At 43.9% G+C, this 25,541-nt stretch overlaps 1 protein-coding gene across 3 annotated transcripts in view; it reads right to left on the bottom strand.

Annotated features, from left to right (window-relative positions):
* Positions 1-741: 741 nt before the first annotated feature.
* The window catches only part of ZNF831 (zinc finger protein 831), a 38,144-nt gene continuing 13,344 nt past the window's right edge, over positions 742-25,541 (bottom strand). For 2 of the 3 annotated variants that reach the window (XM_050917763.1, XM_050917764.1), the window contains exons 2-6: positions 20,326-24,677; positions 19,146-19,294; positions 15,082-15,254; positions 4,790-4,959; positions 742-3,917 (exon numbers count right to left, since the gene is read on the bottom strand). In XM_050917763.1, coding sequence (XP_050773720.1) covers positions 3,066-3,917; positions 4,790-4,959; positions 15,082-15,254; positions 19,146-19,294; positions 20,326-24,645 — 5,664 coding nt within the window. In that variant the 5' untranslated portion in view covers positions 24,646-24,677 and the 3' untranslated portion in view covers positions 742-3,065. The remainder of the gene's footprint in view (positions 3,918-4,789; positions 4,960-15,081; positions 15,255-19,145; positions 19,295-20,325; positions 24,678-25,541) is intronic. The other variant, XM_050917766.1, reaches the window with a different exon arrangement.

The raw sequence follows: 25,541 nt of genomic DNA, 5'->3' as shown, positions 1-25,541 counted from the left end.
AAGAGGCTGGTGGTGCATGGGTCTTGGACAAAAAATACATTCTTAAGGAAAGGTGCTTCTCTGTGATACATTATTTGATCTGTTGGAGCTGGTACTGCAGTTCAAGGATATTGTTGTCAATTGCTATCCTTGTACATGTTTTGCCATAACCTTCCCAAACTATAATAGCTTCTTTCCTTAAGGCATTCTTGTAAAACCTTGACTGGGCATTAAGAATGAATAGAAGGTCTCCATTCCTCTTACTTATCCTCTTACTTGGTTTATATGTACAGCAGAAATCCTATATGATCTGAGTCCTGAGCATACATGATAACCTGTCAGTTATTTAAATAATCTGTTTTAAGAGGTAAATTCACTTTTGTCACTTCAGTGATATTTATGACTATTTTTAATACAGGATTCTGTTCCCAAATTCACCGCTGGTATAACTGGTTTAACTTTAGAGACTGGAAATTTACTCCTTTGGACAACACATTTATGTTTAATCTAAAAATTCATGCAATCATATTTTTCTTGATAGGTGAATAGAAAATTTTCCTGTTTTATATTTACTAGCAAAAGAAATTTGCAGTTGTTCAGTTGTATTTCTATTGTATAATTCAGGGAAAGATGTCACGGCAGAATGGCAGAGTTATACTGCATCTGGTGGGTCTCCCTGGATTACCTGACCTTCCCACATTCACCCCATGGTGCATTTGAATTTTTAAAAACTAAACCCTAATAACTACCACATTCTTAGTGTCATTGTGACCTTCAAGTTTAATTTTTATCAAAACAAAATAAGTTAAGAATATAAAGGAACAGATTTTTTTAAAAAATATACAAATAAGTCAGTTGTATCATTCTTATCAACATTCAACAAACAAATAGTATTTTAGGTACTATGTCTTGCATATTCAACAAAAATATGCAATTACAATATGCAACTTACAGGGCCATCCAGTCCCCCAGTGTTCATACCTTTCATGCTTCTTAACTTCCCAAAACAGGAACTTCATATCCAGATTTGCTAGTCTTTAGTATAAACCTTCCCAGCTTAATACACTAATTGGCCGTCTCATGTCCCTGTTCCATACATAGAAGTCCCATTGAAATTAAGAGCAGGTTTGAATAAAGTTTATTTACAGAATGGGGCCCCACTAGTCTCTGACCTATAAGCTTAATGGGCATAATTCTGATTTCATTTACACTCCTGATAATCAGGAACTAACTCTTCTAAAGTATATGGAATTAATGCTAGTGTTATAAAACCAGCATATAAGAAGTGAGATCAGAATAAGGTCCCAGGGTTTCACAGAAGTAAAAAGGGAAGATAGATAATGCTCATTTTTATTAAAGCAATACTTCCATTGTTTCATGAAATCATGATCCCAAATCCTGTAGGAACCCTACTGAAATCTCTCTGATTTTGGGAAAGAATATCGTAATATTTTTATAAGGAACAAATAAAGATTTTGTAGGTTATTCTTTAATCTATGTCCTTTACTGCTGAAGAAGAAAAAATCCTGCTAACTCCATTAACCTTTTTCAACACAACAGCACTAGCATTTATAATTAGAAATCAGTATAACACTCTGATCATGATATCAATTTCCCTAACAGTAAAAATATATACCAACATAATTTGATGCTAAATAAAAAACTCTCTGCAGGCAAATTGGAACTATGGTCACTTTCATAATGCATATGAGTGTAAAGGGATGACAGAGCTTACCATTTGGTTCCATTTATGTGTATCCACAGAAGGGTTGTCATTCTGGCACTTCATTCACTTCTTACAATATGCATATGTTTCTCTGACATACATAGATAGTACACTAGACCTATTTATGACTATGACCCACACAGGCTCATTTGTGCATGACTGCATGATTATTCATTCCTTAAAGTACATGCAGTTATGAATATCACATGAAAGTTAATCCATAAAATCCTGTATATGAGTCCAAATTATACAAAAACTCATAGCAAAGTTAAGTATAAAATTTGACTCTAGTACAGCAGTGCAATGCTTTCAGACTTTCTCTGTAAGTTTAAACTAGCTTTCTAGTGAATGGTAAGTGTATCTGGTATTTCACTGACTGAAGATGTTTTCACTTAAACAAAGTAAATTTTGGGTTTCAGAGCAGAAGTTGATTTACGTGGCAATAGTGCTGCAAATGCCCTGATGCCAAACCCTAGAAAAAATCCATCTCATGTCAACTTTAACTTATTTGCAGGAGTTTGGAGGGAAAGGCAAAAGTTTTCATTTGGGCTAAACTTCAGAACAATAAAACAAAACATTGTAACTTGCTTTTAGAGCACAATCTGAAAAACAGAATCAGAGAAAATCTGTTAAAAATCTCATTACAGAGAAACATTGACATTACCTATTTACACCCCGATTTTTCAAAATAGAGCCAAAGAATAAAATATTTCAGTAGATCTCGGCAGAAAAGGCACAAAACACAAAGCAGGGCATGCTTGTGTCATTTTGTCACAAAGAAGCATTGACCATTGTACAACATGGAAAAAGTCAGTATTCGTGTGATATCTCACAATATCATAGATATCTGGGGAATACATACATAACATATGTACATACATACATAACTTCCAGCAAAGCTGGAAATAATTACTAAAAAGGGGAGCAAAGGGAAAAAAATATACCCAATGGTTTGTTACAATCTACGCCTCAACTTATGCATTAAGGAGGCTGATTGCTGTTTTATCATTATTGGTAAACAAATACACTGCAGTGTCTTTTTAATACAGTCTCTGTGAGCTGGGGATTGTGGGTGCTATGTGGGATTGATGAGGCTTAGTGGAGTTGGGAACCACCTTGTGCATTTAAATATATAATTGAACTGCTTCCTTGCTGCATACCAAAGCATTAAAATATGTAAAAGAAGCCTGAGTCCTTTCAAAGAAGAACTGTTTTCTTAGACGAGAACTTTGCCTAAACTGTGCAGGAATGGCTATTCTGATGTTAAGGTGCTTCAAAAAGTAGATCAATGATCTGCAATTTCCATTTCGCTCTATAATGTACCATCATACATCCATCTGCCATGGCAGTGTCCTGTTTGCTATATTTCTATAACTAGCCTGTCTTCATCATCACTGCTTGTGTCATCATATTCCACTCGGGTTTGTTTCCTTATCATCTCTAAACCTCTTTTTTTGTATGTTTTGGAAGGTGTTTCAGAGCTAGCTGTGGACTCTGTGGGACTGAAGGGAAATGAGGGCTCTTTAAAAGTATTAGTGCCAGTTTTATTAAGTCTTCCATGGCCATCTGATTGTAAGTAGGCTCCATTCTTGTCCATGCATCCATGAGGACTGTTATTAGAAGAGATTATCCCCTGTATATTAGCTGTGCTAGGTAAGCTAGTACTTGTGATTGATGTCTCAGGAAGGGTGTTTACCTTTGATCCCAATAAAGCTGAACACACAGTTTTGGAACTAGGAGTAAGTTTCTCCTTCAGAGATGAGTATGAATTTCCTTCCATTGGATGTTCCTCCTTTCCTGAGGTCTGAACCAATGGGTATAATGCAGCAAAACTTTGACCTTGTGACTCTAAATTGAGTATATTTTTGTGGTCAGCTTTTGGCCATAAGGAAAAAGGAGCAGTAACCTCTGAACCCATACTCACATGCTGGCAGCATGTGCCTGTGCCTACTAAATCAAAAGGAAAAGACCAAAAAGAGGACTCCACAGGGTCACAATGAGCATTTGGTGGTGGCTCCACTGGAAATGATTTCTGAAGTATGAGAGGTTGAGTCACTAAACAGCAGATATCCAGGTCATTGTTGGTTTGTCGCATGGCTGCTTTAGCTGGTGATGAACATGAGTATGTTACCATAGGTAATCCTGGAGTTGCATTAAGGTTCTGAATAAAGAGATTGCCTCTTGAGTGTTTCTCTACTGGTCTAGTAACATCCTGCAGCAGATAGGGTTTGGGGAAAGAGGATCGGGAAGGAAATAAATTTCAACTTATATTAAAAGTTTCAACCCAAAGCAATGTCATCCTTTGTAAAGAGAATGAAATAACAATTATGTTGACTATATCCACATGACTATAAGACTGTATATATCTGGTGTAACTCTGTTGAGATCAACTGAGTTATACAGGCATAAATATGGTCGTTCATCTCTACAATTGTGATTATATTTGCTTTCCTTTTTGTCATAACTCCAAGATAAAGTAGTCTGGGAGCTGACTCTCTTTGTGAGCAGCCAGTCAAGAAGAGCTCAGCCCCTAGTTGGTTCCTCCAGCACTTGCACCAGGAAATTGTCCCCTACACTTTCCAAAAACCTCCTGGACTGTCTATGCACCACTGTATTGCTTTCCCAGCAGATATCAGGGTGATTGAAGTCCCCTATGAGAACCAGGGCCTGTGATCTAGTAACCTCTGTTAGTTGCTGGAAGAAAGCAACTGAGGAGCATTTGAAGAATTAGATTCCTAAATATAACTAATTTTCATAAAAATGTAATTTTACAATAGTAATTTATACTAATATATTCAAAACTCATAGTAGCTGTGACAATGAGAGAAATACTATTTCAAGTTACGCTATTTTCACTGCAAAAACATTCTAAATTCAATGATTTTGAATGTTTTTGCAGCCACGTTACCTTACCATCTTTGCAGCATTTGTGAAAACACAAAATCCGAGAACCAAATAATGGACAAAATTAAACTGCAGAAGCTTTCAAATAACAATAGGGTGAAACTAAAGTTTTCTAAAATCAGTGTCATCTACTGTGTATTTAACAAATATTCATAGGTGAATTACAGGTAAAACGCCTACTTTTCCATCCAGTTTGCCTTGTTGCGTGAAGCTGATTGAATGCCCAGCTGGTGAAAATATTCCTGAGTTATTTTTGTGATTCCTGTCTTCTTTCTTATGATTATTCCCTTTGGACGCTGGCTTGTCTGAGGTGGGGCAAGATAGCTCCTCTTGCTGGGGGAGATAATTATCTATTGGGGAAAAGAAGATGTAGAGAGATTTTTAAGGTTGATACAGTGCTCAATGAGTTTTCCATAAACCTTTTTTTTCTCTTATCTGTGGACAGACTTTGACTTCTTAAATTGTTGTATCAAATTAATTCTGAACATGATTTATCCTAATGTACTTTAACCTCTGGATTCCTTGCAAACTGTGTTCCATAGCAGCTGTGTTGAATGGTTGCTATCTGTAATCTGCTATTCAAGCTGAGTGACTTTTCATGAATATTCCTGTGTGAATACTACTTCAACCCTTCTTTTCAATTAACATTCTTGTGTGCAAAATTTTGTATGTACATATCTTCATGGGAAGCAACTTAAAGGTGGCATTCTCATGAATACCACTGAAGCAAATTTGCAGTTTTGATTTCAATAAATGATCTTAAATACTTTTTTCTTCAGAATTTGCTTACCTTTCTATCCTTCATGTATCTTTATACAAAATTTTAAATGATAGAGGCCTGGAGGGGCAATGAGGGAGAAGGGTAGAAGGAGATGTATTAATAAGAGAAAGGGAGTAGGAAAAGAAGTTAGGGAAGAAATGTTAATGAGATACAAAACTGCAAGTCAAGGGAATGGCCAGAAAGTATCTGAACTTCAAATTTCAGAATGGAAAAGGGACAGAACTAGAAGGACCCAGTACAGTTAAGCTGCTTTTCCACATTGCAGTGGCAAGTAGTATTTGCAGTGTTGTTGTACCTCTATTGGTCACAGGCTGTCAGACAAACAAGCTGGGTGATCTTTTATTGGACCAACTTCTGTTGGTGAGAGACAGGATTTCAAGCTTACACAAAGCTCAGGTAGTACTGGCAGAATCCATCATAAGAAACAGCTCAGCTCTTGAATATTGCAACTATACCAGCTCATGTCTCCAAGATTACTGGCATTAAGTAGCTATCTAATTAGATAAATGGAGAGGATCAGGGAGAGGTTACACAAATAGTCAAAAAAGACAGCAAAAGATTCTTCTGTTGATTGGAATTCTGTGATGATTCGCCTTTTATTGCACTACACACCGCTGCTATGTGTTATTGCTGATCACAAAAGAGAGAACTCGGTAGAGCTGGCTGGAAGTTGGAATTCCTTCCTGCAAGAAGTTTCCAATTTTTGAAAAAATGTTTTGTCCCAAGTCGTGATGAAAACTCAAATTGAACGTTTTTCACAGAAAGGGATTTCTAGAAAAACTCAGTTTTGGGAAAAACAGTGTAATTTCTCAACTTGCTGGCAGCCTGCCTGGAAGGCTCTTGTAAACTTTGTTTTCAGAAAGTGAGCTGACAAGAGCCTTCCAGGTGGGCTGCCAGAGAGGCAGAGAATTGGGGTGCTCAGCCCTGGCCTGGGGGGAGACCAGGAAGCTGAGCACAGAGCTCTCAGCCACTGGCAGCGGCAAAGGCTGAGAGCTGAGGAGGCAGAGTCACAGTGCTCAGCCTCTGGCAGATTAGCTGCAAGGCTCTTGTCAATTTCATTTTATGCCTGCAGGGAGAAAATGAAATTGACAAGACCTTGGAAGAAGATAGTGGGGGGCCATCATTTTGGAGTTTTGAATCTGTGAAAAGGGCATTTTCAGTTACAGAAAACACTTGACCTGTTCTATAAATTGGTGAAATAGTTGTGTCGTGTTGGGTGGGTTTACCCCAAGCTGTGGCCTCACAAGATCAAGCTAATGTTTGGTATCAGCCACTTAAAATCCACGTGGCTATTAATAATGTTACAATTAACAGCTATGCAACTCTTTTCATGGTCTCGTGATTAAAACACAGAGTAGTGAGTCACAAGTTCTTCTTCGAGTGATTGCTCATATCCATTCCAGGTAGGTGTACGCGCCGCGTGTGCACGTTTGCCGGAAACTTTTTACCCTAGCAACTCCAGTGGGCCGGCAGGTCGCCCCCTAGAGTGGCGCCACTATGGCACTAGATATATACCCCTGCCGGCCCGCCCACTCCTCAGTTCCTTCTTACCGCTGTGTCGGTTGCTGGAACTGTGGAGTGCGGCTTGCTGTCCTCCACGTCCCTAGCTCTCCTGTACTTGTTCGTCGTCGTAGTTGTAAATAGTTCATAGATAATTCGTAGATAGTTTGATAGTATAGTAGTTAGTTAGAGTCTTGTATATAGTTGTTTAACATTGCTCACGGGTGGGCCGTTGCCCTCCCCGGCGCCCGGCACCGGGCCCATGCCTGGCTCGCCGGGCTTCAAGCAGTGCTCAGCATGCAAGAAGCCGATGCCTACTAGCGATCCCCACGACGCGTGCCTCAAGTGCCTGGGGGAATCGCACATCAGCGAAAAGTGCCGCATTTGCAAGGCTTTTAAGCCTCGCACGAAGAAGGAGAGGGATCAAAGGCTCCGCGCTCTCCTCATGGAAGCGGCTCTGACTCCGGCATCGGCAGCGCAGTCGGCCAATTCTACTCTGGCACCGGACCGTGCCGGCACCGGCAAGACTCCCCGGCACCGACCATCTCCGGCACCGGGAGCTGACTCACGTCCCTCGGCGTCTGCAACACCATCGAGGCAGGCCCGAGTGGAGCGCCCGGCACCTACCTTGGCCGCGGCACCGCCTGCAGGGCTGCTGTCGACTCCGGGCCCGGAAGGTCCGTTGAGTCCAGCCCCTCCTAGCTCCCCCTTAAGATCAGGGGTCGAGCTATTGGTACCGTCTACGCCAGAGACCTTTGCATCGGCACGGGACTTGATCGCGATGACGGAGCCATCGCAGCCTCAGCCGGCACCCCTGGGACGGGTAACCTCCAGGGGTAAGCCGATGCTTCGAGTGCTGTCTCCAGAGTCCCAGCACCGATCACCCCGGAGGCGTGAACGCTCGCGCTCGGGGTGCCGCTCGGAGTCCCGGCACCGTTCTCCCAGGCGGTACCGGTCGTACTCGCGGCACCTATCGGTATCTGCATGGTCCCGGTCGGGCTCCTCTCACCGCCAGCACCGAGACTCCAGGAGCCGTTCACCTCGACGTTCGGCTCCTCGGTCGACCTCCCGGCACCGAACCGGTGGTAGGTCCCGATCCCGGTCGACCTCCCGGCACCGCGCTGGTGGCAGGTCCCGGTCTCCACTGCCATCCCGGCACCGCGCTCATCGAAGGTCGCGGTCCTGCTCCCAGCACCGACATCGCTCCAGATCCCGATCCGGATCCTGGCACCGGTTATCACACCATTCCCGATCCCGATCCCGGCACTGATATGGGTCGCGGCACCGACCCTCGGCACCGAGGGGAGCGTCGGACTCGGCGCACAGAGGCGCATACCAATCAGGCTCAGCGCCTCCGTGGCCTTCTAGGGAGCCATCGGTGTCTTCCCAGGCTGACAGCGCCTATGCCATGGGCCAGGGCAGACAATCGGCCCTGTTCCAGGACCCTCCACCACAAGAGCGAGGGCCTCAACAGTGGGGGTTTTGGACCCCATGGGCGTACTGCCAAGCCCAGGGTCCACAACATATTACTCCCCGCCCTACGGGGGAACGCAGACCACCGGAGGCGATGGTGTCTAGACCCCCTCCCTCCCCGGAAGCAGACGGCAGGTCCAGTCACCGGGACTCAGAGCTCCCTCCAGAGACGGAGGTGCAGCCCCAGATGGAACCCCCCGTGGACACTCTGTTGCCGGGGGTTTCCTCGTCGTCTTCTCCCGATGAGGCAGTGGCGGGTACCTCGTCCTCCAGCCCTCCCCCGCTGGATCTTAGGGCGCACCAGGACCTCCTCCGCCGGGTGGCACAGAACCTGGACTTGCAAGCAGAGGAGGTGTCTGAAATTGAGGACCCGGTGGTGAGCATCTTCTCCGCCGATGCGCCCACCAGAGTGGCCCTGCCCTTTATAAAAACAATCCAGGCCAACGCCGCTAACATCTGGCAGTCACCGGCCTCCATCCCTCCGACCGCTCAAGGGGTGGAACGGAAGTACATGGCCCCCTCGAAGGGCTATGAATACCTCTACGTTCACCCGACACCCTGCTCACTGGTGGTCCAGTCGGTGAACGACAGGGAGCGCCACGGTCAAGAGGCCCCAGCACCCAAGTCGAAGGAGGCGAGACGAATGGACCTCCTGGGCCGCAAGGTCTATTCGGCGGGGGTGCTACAGCTCCAGGTCTCAAATCATCAGGCCCTCCTCAGCCGCTACTCCTTCAACTCGTGGGTAGCGGCAGGGAAGTTCGCGGAGCTCTTGCCACAGGACGCCCGCCAGGAGTTTTCCACCATCCTGGATGAAGGCAAGAAAGTAGCAAGGACATCGCTACAAGCCTCCCTGGATGCTGCCGACTCAGCCACTCGGACCCTGGCCTCGGGGCTCATGATGCGCCGAATTTCCTGGCTACAGGTCTCTGGCCTTCCACCGGAGCTCCTACATACTATCCAGGACCTCCCCTTTGAAGGCCAGGGCCTGTTTTCCGATAAAACAGACCCCAGACTAAAAGACCTCAAGGACAATAGGGTCATAATACGGTCGCTGGGAATGCATACGCCTGCGACACAGCGCAGGCCATTCCGGCAGCAGAACCAGCAGCAGCAGCGGCGGCCGTACCCTCAGTTCCGCCCACGGCAGGACCTCTCTAGGCGCCGCGGCAGGAACAACCGCCGCAGGCAGTCCGGTAGCCAAACGGGGCAGAACCAAGGCTCCGCCAAGGCCCCTCCAGGACCTAAGCCTTCATTTTGAAGGTGCGCCCGAGGGCGCAGTACCAGTTTCCCCTCCGGATCCTTCCCCGCAGTTTTCCAACCGTCTTTCTTTTTTCCTCCCGGCGTGGACCCGAATAACATCGGACCGTTGGGTCTTGCGTACGGTGCAGGCCGGTTATCGCCTGCAGTTTTCTTCGCCCCCCCGCTTCCCACCCACCATCCCCGTCCCTCTTCAGGGACCCTTCTCATGAGCAATTCCTCCGTCAGGAGGTGCACGCGCTCCTCGTCAAGGGAGCCATAGAGGAGGTTCCGGAAAACGAGAAGGGCAAGGGGTTTTATTCCCGCTACTTTCTAATCCCCAAGTCCAAGGGCGGCCTCAGGCCCATCCTCGACCTGCGGGAACTCAACAAGTATATGGTGAAGTTGAAGTTCCGTATGGTATCCCTTGGAACCATCATCCCATCCCTGGATCCCGGAGACTGGTACGCCGCCCTCGACATGCAGGATGCTTACTTCCACATCTCCATTGCCCCCCAGCACAGACGTTTCCTCCGCTTTATGGTCGACCGCCAACATTATCAATTTGTGGTCCTCCCATTTGGCCTCTCTACGGCCCCGAGGGTGTTTACGAAATGCATGGCAGTCGTCGTCGCACACCTTCGATGTTGCCGCATTCACGTCTTCCCCTATCTGGACGACTGGCTGATCCGAGGCACATCAGAGCTGCAGGTCCGCGACCACGTCTGCAGGATCAGCACCCTCTTTGCTGCCTTGGGCCTCGTCATCAATGTGGACAAGTCTACTCTGCTCCCCACACAGCGGATAGAGTTAATCGGGGTCATTCTGGACTCTACCCTGGCCAGGGCCTTGCTACCCTTGCCCAGGTTCCAGTCGCTGTCGGCCATCATTCTGCGCTTGCAGGCGGCCCCGCTGACCTCTCTACGAACATGTCTGGCCCTACTAGGCCATATGGCAGCCTGTACGTTCGTGACGGCATACGCCCGACTCCGCATGAGGCCTCTTCAATCTTGGCTCATCGCGCAGTACCAGCCGGCCAGACATTCGTTGGACACAGTCGTCACCGTTCCTCAGAGGGTACTGGACTCCCTTCGGTGGTGGCTGGACCAGTCCGTAGTCTGTGCGGGGCTCCCGTTCCATCCGCCCCAGCCTTCGGCATCCCTGACTACGGACGCCTCAGATCTGGGATGGGGGGCACACTGCGGCGCCCAGAGAACTCAGGGCTTGTGGACACCTCAAGAGATCAACCTCCATATCAACAGACGAGAGTTGAGAGTGGTCCGTCTTGCTTGTCAAGCGGTTGTCCATCTCCTTCAAGATCGTTGTGTCGCGGTGTTCACCAAGAACACGACGACCATGTTTTACATCAACAAGCAGGGTGGCACCAGGTCCTCTCCCCTCTGTCTCGAGGCAATGCGCCTCTGGGAGTTTTGCATAGCCCATTCTGTTCATCTTTCCGCCTCCTATCTCCCGGGAGTGCGGAACACTCTAGCGGATCGCCTGAACAGATCCTTCCGTTCGCACGAGTGGTCCCTCCGTCCAGACATCGCCTTCTCACTCTTCCAGAGGTGGGTTCATCCCCGGATGGACCTCTTCACGTCCAGGGAGAACAGGAAGTGTCGAGCATTCTGCTCCTTCCAGGGTCGGGAGCCAGGGTCTCTAGCAGATGCATTCCTGATCCCATGGACAACCCACCTGTTTTATGCATTCCCTCCCGTTCCGCTGATACACAGGGTTCTCCTCAAGACAGAGCTCGAGTGATTCTCATAGCTCCAGCATGGGCCAGACAGCATTGGTACCCCATGTTACTGGACCTCTCAGTAGCCAACCCAGTTGCCCTGCCCCTACATCTGGACCTGATCACCCAGGACCACGGCAGGCTCTGTCACCCGGACCTTCCGTCCCTGCACCTTACGGCATGGCTCCTGCGTGGTTGACAGGCTCCGAGTTACGCTGTTCTACCCCAGTTCGGGAGGTTCTCCTGGGCAGTAGAAAGCCTTCCACCAGGGCTACTTACTCAGCTAAGTGGAAGCGTTTCTCGTGCTGGTGTTCGGAGAAAGGTCTTCACCCTATGGAGACTCCCGTCACCACTATTTTAGACTACGTCTGGTCCCTCAAGACCCAGGGTCTGGCGTTGTCCTCCCTCCGGGTCCACCTAGCGGCCATCTCCGCGTTTCATCCTGGAGTGGACGGATGTTCCGTCTTCTCACACCCTATGGTGGTGAGATTCCTGAAGGGACTGGAGCAGCTCTATCCACAGATCCGCCCTCCTGCCCCTTCGTGGGACCTCAACCTGGTCCTAACTCGGCTCATGGGCCCTCCATTCGAGCCTTTAGCTACTTGCTCCCTGCTCTACCTCTCGTGGAAGACCGCTTTCCTAGTGGCCATTACCTCAGCTAGACGAGTGTCAGAGCTGAGGGCCCTCACAGTGGACCCACCATATACCGTCTTCCATAAAGACAAGGTACAGCTGAGGCCTCACCCTGCCTTTCTTCCCAAGGTGGTCTCAGCTTTCCACGTTAACCAAGAGATCTTCCTCCCTGTCTTTTTCCCAAAGCCCCATTCGTCCCGCAGGGAGCAACAGCTCCACTTGCTAGATGTCCGTCGGACGCTAGCATTTTATGTGGACAGGACCAAACCATTGCGCAAGTCCCCCCAGTTATTCGTGGCGGTAGCGGACCGGATCAAGGGGCTGCCGATTTCCTCCCAGAGGATATCTTCCTGGGTTACCTCCTGCATCAGGACCTGCTATGACCTGGCCCATGTCCCGACGGGCCGTGTGACTGCTCACTTCACCAGAGCACAGGCATCATCGCTGGCTTTCCTTGCCCGTGTGCCAATCCTAGAAATTTGTAGGGCGGCGACCTGGTCATCGGTCCACACATTCGCTTCCCATTACGCCCTGGTTCAGCAGTCCAGAGATGATGTGGCCTTTGGCTCTGCAGTACTCCAGGCCGCGACCTCTCACTCCGACCCCACCGCCTAGGTAAGGCTGGGGAATCACCTACCTGGAATGGATATGAGCAATCACTCGAAGAAGAAAAGACGGTTACTCACCGTTGTAACTGTTGTTCTTCGAGAAGTGTTGCTCATATCCATTCCACACCCGCCCTCCTTCCCCACTGTCGGAGTAGCCGGCAAGAAGGAACTGAGGAGCGGGCGGGCCGGCAGGGGTATATATCTGGTGCCATATTGGCGCCACGCTAGGGGGCGACCTGCCGGCCCACTGGAGTTGCTAGGGTAAAAAGTTTCCGGCAAACGTGCACGCGCGGCGCGTACACCTACCTGGAATGGATATGAGCAACACATCTCGAAGAACAACAGTTACAACGGTGAGTAACCGTCTTTTCTGCATTGTATTCCTGGCTCTGCTGCTGCACTGTTAGATCTTGGTAAAGTCACTTCACTTCTCTGCACCTCATCACCTTTTCCATCAATATAATGGTGATAATTGTACTTCACTACCTCACATGAGTATTATAGACCTAAATCTTAATATTTGCAAAGCACTATGATATCCCTGATGGAAGGAACTCTAGAAGGACAATGTATTATTTATTTATTTATTTATTTATTTATTTTCAAAGCCCTGTAGAAACTAATTAATCTTAATCTTAAGGAAAGTCTCTGTTCTCTAATTTTCATATGTTCTGCTCTTTTGATGCTCAGGGATGTGCCAGCAGTCACATGCTTTTTGTATATTTCACATCTGTTGATCAGAACAGTTATTTAAAAGTAACAAAACAAGGTTTTACTACAGATCACTCTGTTTACCTACCAACGTAATCATACATCAATCTCATAAACTGCCCTGATTTCAGCACCATGGTCAACACTAATTTCCTATTACAAATGATACATACACCTGCTTATCACAAATAATGGCCCAGATTTTCAGCCCTGTGAACTATACTTAGATATGGATTTTGTGCCTGAACAAGATACCACCCAGGCAGTAGACCCACAAGGCACAATTCCTCCATGCCTCTTGTGCTGAGACTATAATTTTGCTTGGTCTTAGGCAAAGGTGCACATCAGAGATGCAGGCCTTTACCCCTTGCATGGCTGTGTAAGATGAGGGAACAGTCTAACCATGAGTAGAGAGAGATTGGCTCATTAACAATAAGAGGATTTCTCTATGTTTATGTTCAGTTTCCATGTGCAACTTTTCTTGTATCAAAACCTTGTCTCTGCTTCCATTCTTTCTGTGTTCATAAATAGTATTTGACTTGTGAGGAATCATGCCCAGAATCTGCAGTGCGTTCACCCATAAAATTCAGCACAGAATGCCAGCAAATTTCTGGAGCCATCTCTTTACTTTAGAAATATATGTCACTTAAACCATAATACAGAAGCTAATAAAACCTTTCAATCCATGTTTTTATTCATTTGAATAGGTACTACAAGGTTAAGTTATTCTGCAATACAATTACAGACTCTTTTAGCAGAAAAGCAGAAATGCTTACAAATATTTTTATTGCAAAATATAACAGTGCAGCACAGCAAATAAGCTATAAATCTGCTGTGACAACAATTAGACATGACTGAGTCTAATAACAGAATTAGTGATTTTTTTCTACCATATTTGAGTTATACAGTTTCTCTGTCTCCTATATATCGATATATACAATTTTTATTTTATTTACAACTTGATAATTTAGAGTACTTTATTTACAGTTCACTGAGCCCAGATGTTGCTGGCAGCAGGGCTGGTGATTTAAGAGGTAGCACTCTTCTGAACCAATACTGAAGTTCTGAACCAGGATGCTGAGCTCCCAAAGGCCCCTTTTTCAGATCAAAAGTAAAATCAAGGTTCATGTTATCACTAAACAGGTTGATGTGTTCCACTCCAGAAGTGGCTTCATTCAGGTTCTTTCTGTACCTTACAGTGTATTAAGAAACTGAATTATTAATTTTTGTCAAGCACTTCAAATGAACACTGACATAGAAGAACAAAGTTATTGTTAAGTTCATTTATTAATCATTTGAACTATCATACATTCCTTTATTTCAGGAATAACAGAATAACACTGACTGTTATAAATTATTGTAAAAATATAAACTTATTGTGTATTTGAGGATACCACTAACTCTTGTGCAGTCTACCCCATGAAGACTTGCAGACTACTTGGGCACTTCCATGAAGGATAGCTATACCTAGTGACTCAGAGATCAGATCTGTCTAATTAGTTGTTCCAGTCATCAGGAGATGGGTGGCAGTGCAAGGACACCCACTGTCTACCACTACCTGTTCTATTGACACAGTATTTTTTTCCTAGGGCTGGCGCCAGGCTGGTTTATTGTCATATAACATATTCTCCCAGTATCTAACCCTGCCAGCTTCTCTTACAAAGGCACATGCAGATGGGGATTTTTGTAGCCATATATGAAACATTATATGTACCAGATAAATTGGTTTATATTAAAAATTAAACAAAGAATATTACACACTTGCAAACATGAATAGGCGAGTTATCCTTACCTTGCAAATTTGATGCAGGAGGGTGGCATTTCTCGCATCGATTAAGGCTATTGTCTGTGTGGAGCAGCTGATGCTTTTTCAGAGAATCTAGTGTCCTGTTTGGAAGCCAGTGTTGCTTGCTCAGCCTGTTAGTTTTCAACTGAGTATATCCATGCATGTGGTTCCCTTTGGACCTGCATTGTAAAATATACCATTTTCAGTGAAAACACAAACAGGTATGTTGTAAGTAGTTGCTATTTAAAAGTAGCACCAGTAGTGTAATATCACAACTTCAGTGGAATTCCACTTGGGCTGAAACTGGTCTATAGAAGGTATGACTATAATGATAAAAGGAAATGTTACTTTTATGTATGCCACAAAAAATTAGAGAGTCGTAGTAACAATGGGCAAAATCATGAAGTTCTTAGTTTTACTGGAGTTGGTGGAAGCTTTGACTAAGTAGGACTATGTAAAAATTGAGTACAGACTTCAAAATTTGGTCCATCAAGAGGAAAAGTTTGTGTACCCTGCAGGAAATCCACAGATTTTTGCAACCAGGCAAGATATCAAAACACAATCATACCTCAAGGGCCAGGGTCACACAAGGACACCTGTACTTGTCTGCAAGTGGCCTCTGGCTCAATTTCTTATGTGCTACAGTTTGCTTATCACTACTAAAGAACATAAATATTTCAAGGACTTAAATCAAGGAGTCTGAGTTCTCCAGTTTTTGCTATAAAGTGACAAAAGCCTATTAGTTAAGTTTACACATCAGAAGATGTCTCCTTGGGGATGCTGAGAAGAAATACTTGTCTAGCTTACAAAACATGACAGCACCTCACATCTGTGTGAGTTATAATGGGTGGGACTTTCAAATGTACCTTAGAAAGTCACTGAAAGTCAATAGGAGGTGTGGTCTTAAATCACTTAAGGTTTGTCTACACTCAGGGCTGGCGCTACCATTTAGGCAGCCTAGGCAATTGCCTAGGGCGCCAGAATAAATGGTGGGCGCCGTTTTGCCGGAGGGGGCGGCAGGCAGCTCTGGTGGAGCTGCCACAGTGGTGCCTTGCAGAGGGTCCGCTGGTCTGCGGCTCCGGTGGAGCTGCTGCAGTCGTGCCTGCGGACGGTTGGCTGCTCGTGCGGCTCCGGTGGACCTGCCGCAGGCACAACTGCGGCAGCTCCACCAGAGCCGCGGAACACCAGACCCTCCGCAGGCACCACTGCGGCAGCTCAAACCCCTAGCGCCGGTCCTGTCTACACTGTAGTAAAACACCCAGGGCTGGCCCATCTCAACTGGCTCAGGCTGCTGGGCTATAAAATTGCACTGTAGATGTTTGGGCTCAGAAGAATCTCAGAGGCTGGGCTTGCATGGGACTCAGGATCATGAACAAGGCTTTGTAAGTGCCAAATTTTTAGCCAGCCCCTAGATTTACATGCACATTTCCATGTGTAAAAACAAACTTGCATTTGTGTGTCTGGTTTGGGCAGCTAGCTCCCTAAATGTATGATCCATGCATTCAAATGACTATCTGCCATGTAAAAGGAGGGCATTCCGTTATTTTTTGATTCAGAAGTCAGGGCAAAAAGTCTGGATCTAAAGGAATGTGACTAGACTATTTAGATGGCACAGGTCAGCTCTATCTCTATTTTTATTCTTCTCTCCTTGGCTGCAGCTTAAGCAAATATATGATCCCATTTTTGCTTGTCTCTAAGGCATTTGGCTCATTGAGCTGCTTTCTCTATGCTCAGCCTGTTTTTTGCTTAACAAGTGAAATCTTTTTTTCAGAATCACTGGGCCTCAGATGAGATAATTTGGCCCATGTATGACAGTCCCATATGGCTATCTGAAGGCAGATTTGGCTTAGACCACTGATTTACGGCCCAGTCCTGGAGATCTGAGGCAGGCAAAATTCCCATTGACTGAGTAGAGACTAAAGGTTTGAGGCCATGTTTTCTAAATTGTTTTTAACAGCTTATTTGAGAATTAAATACATTCTATATACATCAAAATAGCTAAAGAATTAGGTGATGGGAAAGAGAAATGAGAGAGAGAAAACACACAAAACTCAGCAAATTCTTTCCAACCACCATGATCTAGCTAGTCCACAGTTTGTGGAATTATGGAGGCAGAAGAGAGCCACAGCTGCACTCTTGGCATAAATTCATTACACCGTTGTTTTATCTATCAGAAATACAACATAACTTTTAGTTTCAATTCTGGTCTAAATTCATTCTTTTTTCTTTTTAATTCATCAATATAGAGACCTACTTCTTGTCACTTAAGAGGGTTAGTGGGGTTTTTTAAAATCCTTTCCTTTTTTTTAGCATGTTACGATTGTTCAAGAGGCATGAACTAGGAAAAAAACATGTGTGACAATGTACAGTGCTACAGGAAAGCTTTGCTGCACTAATAATTCATTTCCTCTAAAACAGAAAAGTGTGTGATAAACAGGAACTGAAAACAGTCACATGAAAGTTTCTGAAAATGTGTATGGGGGGGCAGGGGATTGCCAGAAAAAGAAACGACAAGTAGAAAGAGGGCAGTTCAGCCCTGAGGGTCTGATCTTGTAATTCTGTTAAAGTCAATAGAGATTTTGCCTGTTTCAGGAGAGCAGAATTGAGCACTTTAAGCCCTGAGCTTTGTGTGGACAGACCCTTACTTATACATAGGGCCCACTAATTTTAATTCAGTGAGGTTTTCCACAGTTTTAGGTCTCTGCCTGCACAGAGCATATTACAGGACAGATACAGTCACATTAATAGCAGTAGTTTAGCTGAAAGCAAAGCTTGGTCATCAAACATACACTGACACAAATCAGGATGGGGACATGCATTCAAATTAGGTCCAGATTAGATGTGGCCCTACTGGAGAAAAATTAAGTTGGCCGCCTTTGCCTCAGAGCCTTTGACTCATTCCTCTCAAATAAGCATCAGTTAACACTACTGGAAAATCCTCATGCCTGCAATTTATACCTTCTTATATCCTTCTGTTGGATGCTCCTCCAGTTACTACCCTTTCATTACCCCTTCAATACATGTAAAACACCAGCAGACCCTGATTGTCAGCGGGTGGGATCGAACCTGGGACCTCCTCTGGAGCTTAGTGCATGAACCTCTACTGCATGAGCTAAAAGCCAGGTGGCAGTTAACTAAGGCTGTAGGGCAAACTCATTAATCTCTCTCTCTAAGTGGTCTCTGTGCCACTAGATGAGACAGAACACCACACCGAAGAGGTGTGTGGGTTACATGTTACATCTATTCAGATTCATTGATGCTGGCTTGTCGTTTTACTGAGGTGTCACTATCATCACTTCTGATTATGTCTCACTGCCTTTATAGTGTTCACCCAATTTATCCAGGATAGTCGTCTTATTCATGGGCAAATTTAAATTTAGTGCAAGCAGGCACTGAAGTTTTTGGAGCTGTACCCACTTACTCTAGAGTTAAATTTGTCTCCCAGTCACCAACCCAGGCTTCCTTAGCACAGCAGCAAATCTTGTTCTAAATGCTGTGTAAAAAGATCTTTTCTTGATCCAGAAGAGAAATTCTCTTGTCCCTATTTACAGTAACCAGGAATGCTTGGACTTAATGCAGTTTGACCAAGATTATCAGATCACATGGCTTTTGACCATGCAATTGCTTTATGGGTGACATCTGTCAAGAGCAAAAAAACTGGGATACCACAAAAACAGCAAGTAAGACCTAAATAATAATACAGTTCTTCATAGTTCTGCATTGTACTTCATCTGCAATAGAGAACTAAAGATTCAATAGCTGGGTCCCTCTAGGAAAAAGAATGTTGATTCTTTTGTTCCTTCTTGAAATTATAAACTTCAAACGACTGTGAGCATTAATTGACAAGGTTTCCCTCTACCTCTGACACATTTGTGATGTGCCTAGAAAGCTTTGCACTTTCTTTATAAAATAACATAATTTTTAAAATGATCATGCATTTTCACAGAGCATCATGCTGCTCTGTTTTGGTAAGTCAGCATTTTGGGGGCACCGTTTTAGTTTCTGAATCTTATACCTATCTTAGTAAAATACCACCTATATTGGATGAGGTTGAAAACAACATTCTTTACCATTTTTGGTTGATTTTCATTTTTTTCTGTTTATGGCTCCTCTTGGATTTATTTGTTGTGAATTTTTTCCTTCTGCAAAGTATTTCTTTCTTCTCTCGTTCTGAAATATTTTCTGAAGCTCCACTTCCTGCAGCCTTTGAACTGGACTGCTGAGAATAGTGAGAAAATTATACTTGTGCATTTCAAAGCACATGAACATTTCTGAGTGAGTTACAGAAATTAACTGATTAGATTAATAGAACGTTATCAAATAGTGTAAATCCTAAATTTTACAGCATCATAATGATCTTTGGTAACAAATTCCTTCTGTATTTAAAAAAGTATTTATATGCTGTGTGTTTAAACTCATCACTACCTGTATATTACCCATAAAATTAAAAATAAAACAAGTTTAATATTTTTCTGGGCCCATGCAAAAATAATGTACGTGCTCTAGTACTGTCCTGCTGGGTGTGAGGTTGACTTTAACCTTACAAATTCTTCCAAGAGCTGCACATCTCTTGAACTGATTAGTTATACTTAAACTAAAAATATCCTTCAAAATCTTTAAAACATTTTATAAAGTATGAACACAAGTGTCTCTGTTAAGATTTGAGTCCATCCTCATGAAAGATTTTCACTATTACTTCAAGTGTAAAGCAAAACAGATTCTGGTACAGGGTCCGTCCTTTTTACTTGTTTGTAAAGCACCTAGCACAATGGGTCCCTTGTTGTAATACAAATAATAATTTTAAATGAAAACAGAAAAAAGCACATGCTGGAATATAGGAATCCAAAGACTATAAAATTCAAGTTATGATAAAGTTAAAGCATGCTTTTCTGGCTAAGCAAATTTTATGGCCAAATTTCCATGCAATAGGACATGCTTATTTCCATAAAATATGCAAGTCCTGTGCACAAAGTGAGTGGCTATGTGCAGTTTTTATATGTACTTGTATATTTTATATCTACAGTCACCTGTGTGTGCCCATGCATGCATATTTTGGGAGAACAATTTAGGCACTTTTTTGTTAAAGTAGATTAATTCGAGGCCCTCAATAATCTGCGACAGAATAGGATTTATATGTGCGCTGGAATAATATGTCCCCTAACCTTCGCTCTCCTATTCTTTCTAATTAAAGAGTATGCTTGGGGAACTGTGCCCGTGTTCTGAAATAGGGAATACAATTCACTACATTACCTTCTGTGGCTGTTCTTCCTGTGAAAAGGATGAAACCAGTGTTTTTAAATTCCCAGTGGTGTGGCCATAGGGCACAGTCTTGCTAATATTTTTCACTTTGATAAAAGAAAAGTCACATTTTGACAATGTGCCTTCACTACCAGATTTTTTCTTGCAGATGTGCAAAGAAGAGTAAGCAGAGTCAGCCTTCTCCTTTTGCTCAGCAGGCAGAGGAAGGCTTCTGGTTAAACAACACCAAGTTAATTGAGGCTCAGCATTTAGTGATGGGAAGGAACCTTTTGTGCTTGAGATCCTTGAGTTTCCCGAGAGACAAGTCAAAGTGATTTGGGACAGTGCAGGGAGTTCCTTACGTTGAGTACTGAGGGTGTGGCAATAAAATGTGCCAAAGGAATGGCAAAAATAATTGGAATTGTCCATTGAATGAACAGAATACTGTAATTCCTGCGACCCTGGTGAAGTGTCCTTAAAGATGTCTGAAGAGCTACCGTCTGTGTCCCATCCCATGCTTTTCTGTTCCATGTCCCCACTAGAGGTTGCCCCTTTGCCTGATGAAGATGTCATCATTAAAGAGTTATTTCCTGAGTGAAGGTGGTGTAAGACCTGATTCTCTCCTTTGATGTCTGCAGATATGAAAAAGCCACCTGTATACATAGAAGTAAAGCATACTTTCTTCCCTGTGGTTTGTGCAGAGCAAACAGCTGTACTTATCCACTTCTCATCTGCTTGCATTTGATCACTTAAGTTATCTTTATCCTCAGTCTCTTTCCAGGTGTCTTTCATTATTTCCTTCTGCCTGCAGCTTTGGTTCTGAAAGCTGTCAACTATCTTGGTTGTGATATTAGTTGTTGTAGAGTTGACTGATGAACAAGGTACCAGAGCCTTCCAGTTTGTATGTACACCCCATCTTAGCCCTACTGCTCTGGCCTGGTGTCTCAGTTCAAATTGTAATGGGGACAAAAACACAGCACTGGAATCAGCACTGACTGTCCTGTTGATAGTGCAGGAAGTTTTGGTTATCGGAACTGGTAGAGAAACACCAGGCATACTCTCCTGCCCTGGTTCCACTAAAAGTGACAGGTCTGTAGTACTCTCTTCTTGCGGTAATTTAAGGATATACTTTGGAGAAAATGCATTTTTCTTTAGAGGTGGAGTTACCTGACCAAGCTCCAGATTTTGAGTAGTGGAAGATATACCAGCATCATCACCACTATGAAGTGGCACTCTTGCTCCTGCTGTCACCGGACATGTTTTGGCTCCTGCATCTGTCACCTTACTTAAGGCAAAAGAACTACAATTATCTTTCTTTAACTCAGGCACCAGAAATTCAGAAAGTGAAGCTTTTGAGATCTTTGTTGATTGTGGAAGAAGGTTAACAGTATTATCACTATAATATATGGGTTCTATGTGGAGTTTCATGGTTTTCTCATATTCCATGCCTTCAGCACTGCTGATTGATTCATTAATGTCTGTGCTTGAATTCTGCTTTCCTTCTTTAGCTGACTGTTTAACTAATGCTGGGGAGACGGCATGTACGCTATAACAGTCTACCAATTTCACTGTTTCACCTACTGTATTATTTTCGCTACTGGGGCTGGGACTAGAGTTTAGAGCTGTATTATCTCCACTCTTCAGCTCATTGACTTTCAGTTTTTTTCTCTCTGATGGTAGCTTTTGGAATTCCTGTGTAGATTCACCACTGATGCAGTTGTGTGCCCTTACAGCCATCTGTGCATGTTGAGAAGTTTCTTTACTACTGTGGTTTTCTCCATCACGTTTAAAAGTATTTTCGCTATCTAATACGAGGGTATTTGATTCGCTCCCAGGACATGACTCTTCCAATTGACTATTATGCATTTGCAGACTATCAATGTTCAGCAAGTTAGAGTTTAATTGGCTAGCTCTCTGCTTAAGTTGAAGCCTCATTCCATGACTGCTTACAGCTAGTAACATATTATTGCCACCTGTACATTTATCTGAACTATGTTTGTTGCTGCAGCCATGTTTTGGGGAAGTTTTGCTTATTACACTCTGTTCACCAGCATTTATTGAATGTGCTGTTTCCATTAGTTCTGTAAATCTGCCTGCATTCTCTTTTGAGGAAACCCCGTGCAGTAAATGATTACCAATGGGACCGGTTTTTGATTCCACAGGGTTTAATTCTGTTGTAGGAATGGTCAGAGGGGAGGAAAGATTCCCACTTAGAGAGCTCCTACCATCTTTTGGCTGAATAACTCCACCACTACCGGCTGCTTCCTTTGGATCAGGGGTGAAGCCTATATTGTCTGTTGCCTTTTCCCCCCTTTGATTCAGTTTCTTGGCAGTTTGACTGTTTTTCATTTTTTGGTAGATTTTCTTGAATGTTTCATCACCGTACATCTGCCATTTTTCCTGAGAGAACATTTTTAATTTCCTTTGAGTTGACTTCTTACATTTAGCATTCACTCCTTCTCCTCCAGCTCCAGGCTTTTTAGTTTCTTTCATCTTCTCAGAAGGAGAATAATAATAGACTGCGTTACTTAGTGGCAAATCATCCACTGCTGTTTGTCTGACAAGTGCACGGGGATGGCTGTTAGGAAAATCCACTGAACTTGCAGCAAGGTTGTTGCTATGCAACAAGATAGAAGAGCTAGTATTCAGGGGCTGCCTAGTGAGAGATGGTAGTTTTGAGCTACCCACTCTGTCGTGTGCCATTCTTGTGCTCTCTACAAATGGCAAGGAGTTGCTTCTTGTAACAGGCACACAGTCTATTGTTGTCGAGAATTGCGTGGGGACTGAATGAAAAAACAATGGCTTGGATTTTTCTATGGGTGTAAAGGTAGATTTTGCTGAACAAAGGGAAAGATTCTTTTTCCTGTTGACATCAAGAGATCGAATGTCAAAATGGAAGGAGTCTTTGTATGTGTAAGGCATAGGCAGATCAATACTGCCCTGCTTGGAAAGCACTGTTTTTCTGGGTCTAACATTGTCTAATTGGGTATCGTCCACCACAGCTTTGTTATGAGAGATCAGTTTTGAGATATGCTCTTCCAGCTTCTTTTTCTCTAGCATCAAGGCTGTTGCTTTCTCAGCTGAATCCAGTTTTGCACTACTTCCTGCCGTGCACCTTAAGCCACTGAAGGCAGTTTCATTTTCCAGCTCAGTGCTTTGTTCACAAAGACTATGCAGGGGGCTGGAGGTCAACATCTGTTGTTCTATACTATCAGAGCGTGACAGATATCCAGAATCAGTGCTCTCACACTTCTTTAGCTTATAGTCAGATAGTTTGCTGTCCCATTGCTTATCTGAATAAGTTGCTTGCTGCCTTTGCAATTGAATATGTTTGTTTGCTGTTGAGAATCTTTGTTCCTGTATCATCTTTCTCTGGTGTAGACTGTCTGGCAAAACTACTGGAGAAGATAGGTTTTGGGGATCTTGCATTGGTTCTCTTTCAGAGGCACCCTGACTTGCCTCTGGCCAATAGGAATCGTCAATTGTTATCTTCTGACTTTCTGATGTAAGCGATAAAGCATTCAGTGTTGGCAGTGAAATAATGGATGGAAATTTCTTAGTGTCCACTGTGGTATTAGTCTCTGAAATTATTTGTTCAGTCCCTACCCCCTGCTTCTCACAGATATTGTTATCTCGTTTTGCACCCTGGTGTGACATGATGCTGTCTGTTGCCTTCTCATTCTCCTCTAATATGCCACTGTTGTCAGAGCCTGAGGGCAGCTTGGTATTGTTGACGTGTGTTTGGGTTCTTCTGTGTTTATATAAATTGCTTTGAGTTTTAAATGCAATACCACAGGTGGTGCAGGGAAAGGGCCTCTCCCCTGTGTGTGAGCGAATATGTTTCTCAAGGACACTTGGCTTCAAGCAATCTCGTCCGCAGTGTTTACAGATGTACTTCCTGGCATTTTTGTATTTCCCTGGGCTTCCAATAGGTGCATTTGGACAGGAACTTGATGGTAAAACTGGTGAACTAACTAGGTTTAATGTCAAAGTTCGCCCTGCTTGTTTCTGAGCAACTGGCTGAGGCTGATCTATCCTCTCTGAATGCAGAAGTGGGCTTAGGATTAAAGGCATATTACTGCTGTCTAGATTTATGCTGCTTCCACCAGCTGCTAACTGGTTGTTTGACTGATAGCATCCTGACTGGATAGGATGATACAGTGGTATGGTAAGGGCTTTCAGGTATATAGTCTGAGGCAGGGTGTGTTCCTGCTGAAAAATCACAGGACTCTGTCTTATACTTGATGAACCCTGTGCAGCCTGAAGAGATGAAACTTTAACTGGTTGATCAGCTAGTGCAACTGTGGAAGGGGGTTGCCTCTGTGCCTCCATTTCAAAGGTTGTATGTTATCCAGTTCAGTTATCTATGGAAAACAAATATAACATATAGTTATGTTTGAAATGAAAAACCTTGATTTTCTTCAGCTGTTTATAAATTTGGCATCTACTGTACTAGAAGATGCACAATTTAATTATATTTCTATAAGGTCTTCCATACTGAAGAATATCAAAACTTTTTACACAAACTTTGCAGGTAGAGGAATCATTTTATTCACCACTAAAATAGTGTCACCTCTGGTTTGTTAGATGGAAGCTAATAAAACACAGGAACATTACACAAAAGTTTAGTATAGCACAAAGGAGACTACTGCTAAAGACTGCTCCTAAAATCTGTTCTGAAGTAGTAGTCAGATATTAAAAATCTTAGTCTTCAGACTGACATCAAAGCACTTTCATAATATTGGAAATGGCATAGGATAGGTTACAGTGTATAGTACAGTAATCTAGAATTACTTTGAATTAGTTTGATGTTATTTCAGTGCTCCCAAAGATTCATGATCAACTTATTTTCAATGAACAGTCTGCTTAATAAAATACAATGTTAAACTTTGTAGGCCAAGTCTTCATCAGAACACTCTTGTGCCCGCTTGATTTACACATGTACAACTGCCAGCATGTCACAATTGCACAGTTGCACACACAACTACACTTTTGAAGATCACAGTCTTCAGAAAAAAAATAACAAAGCTTGGACATTAAATCAGTTATAAAATATAAATGATTGTAATTAATGCAGTAACTAAAGGGTACAAATATGCCCTGTTTAAAATAAAGCACATGCCTAATGAAGCTTTGACAAGAGGCAGCGTAGCCTGTTATTTAGAACAGCAGCTTGGGAATCAGAACTTCTGTATTGTATTGCCCACTCCTCTATTTATCTGTGCTGT

The sequence above is a fragment of the Gopherus flavomarginatus genome, chromosome 11 (genome assembly GCF_025201925.1).
Source record: "Gopherus flavomarginatus isolate rGopFla2 chromosome 11, rGopFla2.mat.asm, whole genome shotgun sequence".
Lineage (NCBI taxonomy): Eukaryota > Metazoa > Chordata > Testudines > Testudinidae > Gopherus > Gopherus flavomarginatus.
Note: the sequence above shows the minus strand (reverse complement) of the source record. Positions and strands in the feature narration are given on the sequence as shown.